Genomic DNA, 2144 nt, shown 5'->3' with positions numbered 1-2144 from the left:
CGTTATTGACTCCCCCCGCTACGACCCATCCCAGTTACGTTTTTTGTAGTATTAAATCACAATCATTTTGTGAGCAATTAATCTGTCCGACAGATAGAAGAGAAAGTGTGGTACCTGAACCGATAAGGACATCTACAGGTCTTGGTATGTGAAATTGTGGATCAGCGAGTATTATGTTTTTAGGTATGCATATTTTATTACGTGGAAATATTTCATTCGGACTTAATTCTGCAATTTCATCAACGGTTAAAAATGACAATGTTCTTTGAAATTTATCGTTTAAAGATTTACAATTTATTTGTACGACATGTTTTGAAAGGGTTTGCATTCCATTAACAGCCCCGATTGGAATAGAACAATTTTGCATAGGAAGTTTTAATTTATTAGTCAAATTTTCAGTAATAAAATTAGCTGTTGCACAGGTATCAAGTAAAGCGCGAGCTTGTATGAATTTACCTGTTGAGTCACGCATCTGGATGAGAGCACTCATCATCAATTGAAAACGCGGTGTTCTAAGTATGGTTGTATAATTATGTACGACTAGTCAGGCTGTAGATCCCTTATCAGTTGTTACAGTAGCGGGTGATTCGATTTTAGCAGAATTATTTTTTGATACATTAGTATTATTTGTTTGTTGAGTTACATTTTGTTTAATGTGTAACATAGTATGGTGTGATTTGTGACAGACTCGACAATTTCCCGAATTGCAAGTTCCTTTATGTACGCGAAGACAATTATTACAGAGTTTATTAGATTTTACAAATTTTATGCGTTCTCCTACAGTTAATGCATTGAATGTGTAACATTTATAGAGAGGATGTAAGTGTTTGCAACATGGGCAGGCAGAAGAGGCGGTTGTCACTAAAGCTCGAACTGGCGTGTCAGTTTTTTGTTTCTTCAAATTATTATTCGAGTGTTCATTACGTCTTCGTTTGAAGGAATGATCGGAATCGCGATGTTTATCGGGTTTGTGTGTACTAAGTCTGAAGGCAAAGTTTGAGACAAATTCACAAAATGATTCGAATGTTGGAAGAGTGTCGTTGTCAGTGAACGTTTCTTGCCATTTGTTTTTAATTTCTGATGGTAATTTATTTTCTAATATTCGTACAAGTAAGGATTCGGTAATATTAATTTGAAGTGACTGTAAATTATTTATATGTTGCCGAGCATCATCTATCAACTTGTTTAAATTATCTGTTGTTGGGATTGAAATTGTATTGAGATTAAGTATCGAGTCATAATGTTTAAAAATTAATGCTCTTTTCTTCTGATATGTTTTAGTTAAAAAATCCCAAGCTTTAGTATAATTTTCTGCACTCGCATCAAAAAGCGCTAGCTTGTTAGCTGCTGAGCCAGTTAAACATCCGCGGAGGTATAAAAATTTGTTTAGATCATCAAGATCATTACGTGTATCAATAAGTGTTTTAAATGTGTTTTTGAAAGATAGCCAATTTTCAAAATTACCATCGAATTTAGGTAAATCAGTAGTAGGGAGTTTAGCAAGTCGTTGAGTCTCAGCAAAGGTAGTATTTCCCGCTGTAGTATTATTCGTACTAGTGTTTACATTATGTGAATTATTATGGTTAGTTCTATTCAATTGAGTTAACCTTTCAAATTGATCCATAAGATCGTAAAATAATGTACGAACGTCTTCCGCGAGATTTATTTCATTATCCTCTGGTGTAGTTAATTCGAGTTTCTCAATAAGTCTTTCATATTGTTCAAATGATTCTTTTACTTTTGTAAAGCGATAGCTAATGGACTTAGTTTTAACACCTTCAGCTGTTAGTTCATCCTGAAGTTTAGTAATTTTCAAAGCTATCATTACAGGTTTTTGTTCTAAAGAAACCCTTGGGTTATCCATTTTGTGATAAATTTATAAAAATAGCAGTAATAATAATCGTGATAAATATCAATTGATAATTAATTGTCTTATTTCTATAATAAATAGATTACTTGTGGTGATCAATTTATCTAAGAAACGACTTAAACAATTAATTATAATTAATAATAAATAATTTGAGAGTTAATAATGAAAATAGAGATTAATTAATAATTAATTATTCTGTCGAACAATAATTAGTCACCATACAATGACCGATTAATTGTCAATTATTAAATAATTAATTAAATTAAATTATACG

The 2144-nt window shown here is 31.7% G+C and overlaps 1 protein-coding gene across 1 annotated transcript; it reads right to left on the bottom strand.

The window, feature by feature from the left end:
• Window positions 1-544: 544 nt before the first annotated feature.
• LOC123267939 lies at window positions 545-1864 on the bottom strand. The gene has a single exon (XM_044732826.1). The coding sequence runs from the start codon at window positions 1862-1864 to the stop codon at window positions 545-547; it is 1320 nt and encodes a 439-aa protein (XP_044588761.1).
• Window positions 1865-2144: the final 280 nt, after the last annotated feature.

This window comes from Cotesia glomerata, linkage group LG6 (assembly GCF_020080835.1).
Source record: "Cotesia glomerata isolate CgM1 linkage group LG6, MPM_Cglom_v2.3, whole genome shotgun sequence".
Taxonomy (NCBI): domain Eukaryota; kingdom Metazoa; phylum Arthropoda; class Insecta; order Hymenoptera; family Braconidae; genus Cotesia; species Cotesia glomerata.
Note: the sequence above shows the minus strand (reverse complement) of the source record. Positions and strands in the feature narration are given on the sequence as shown.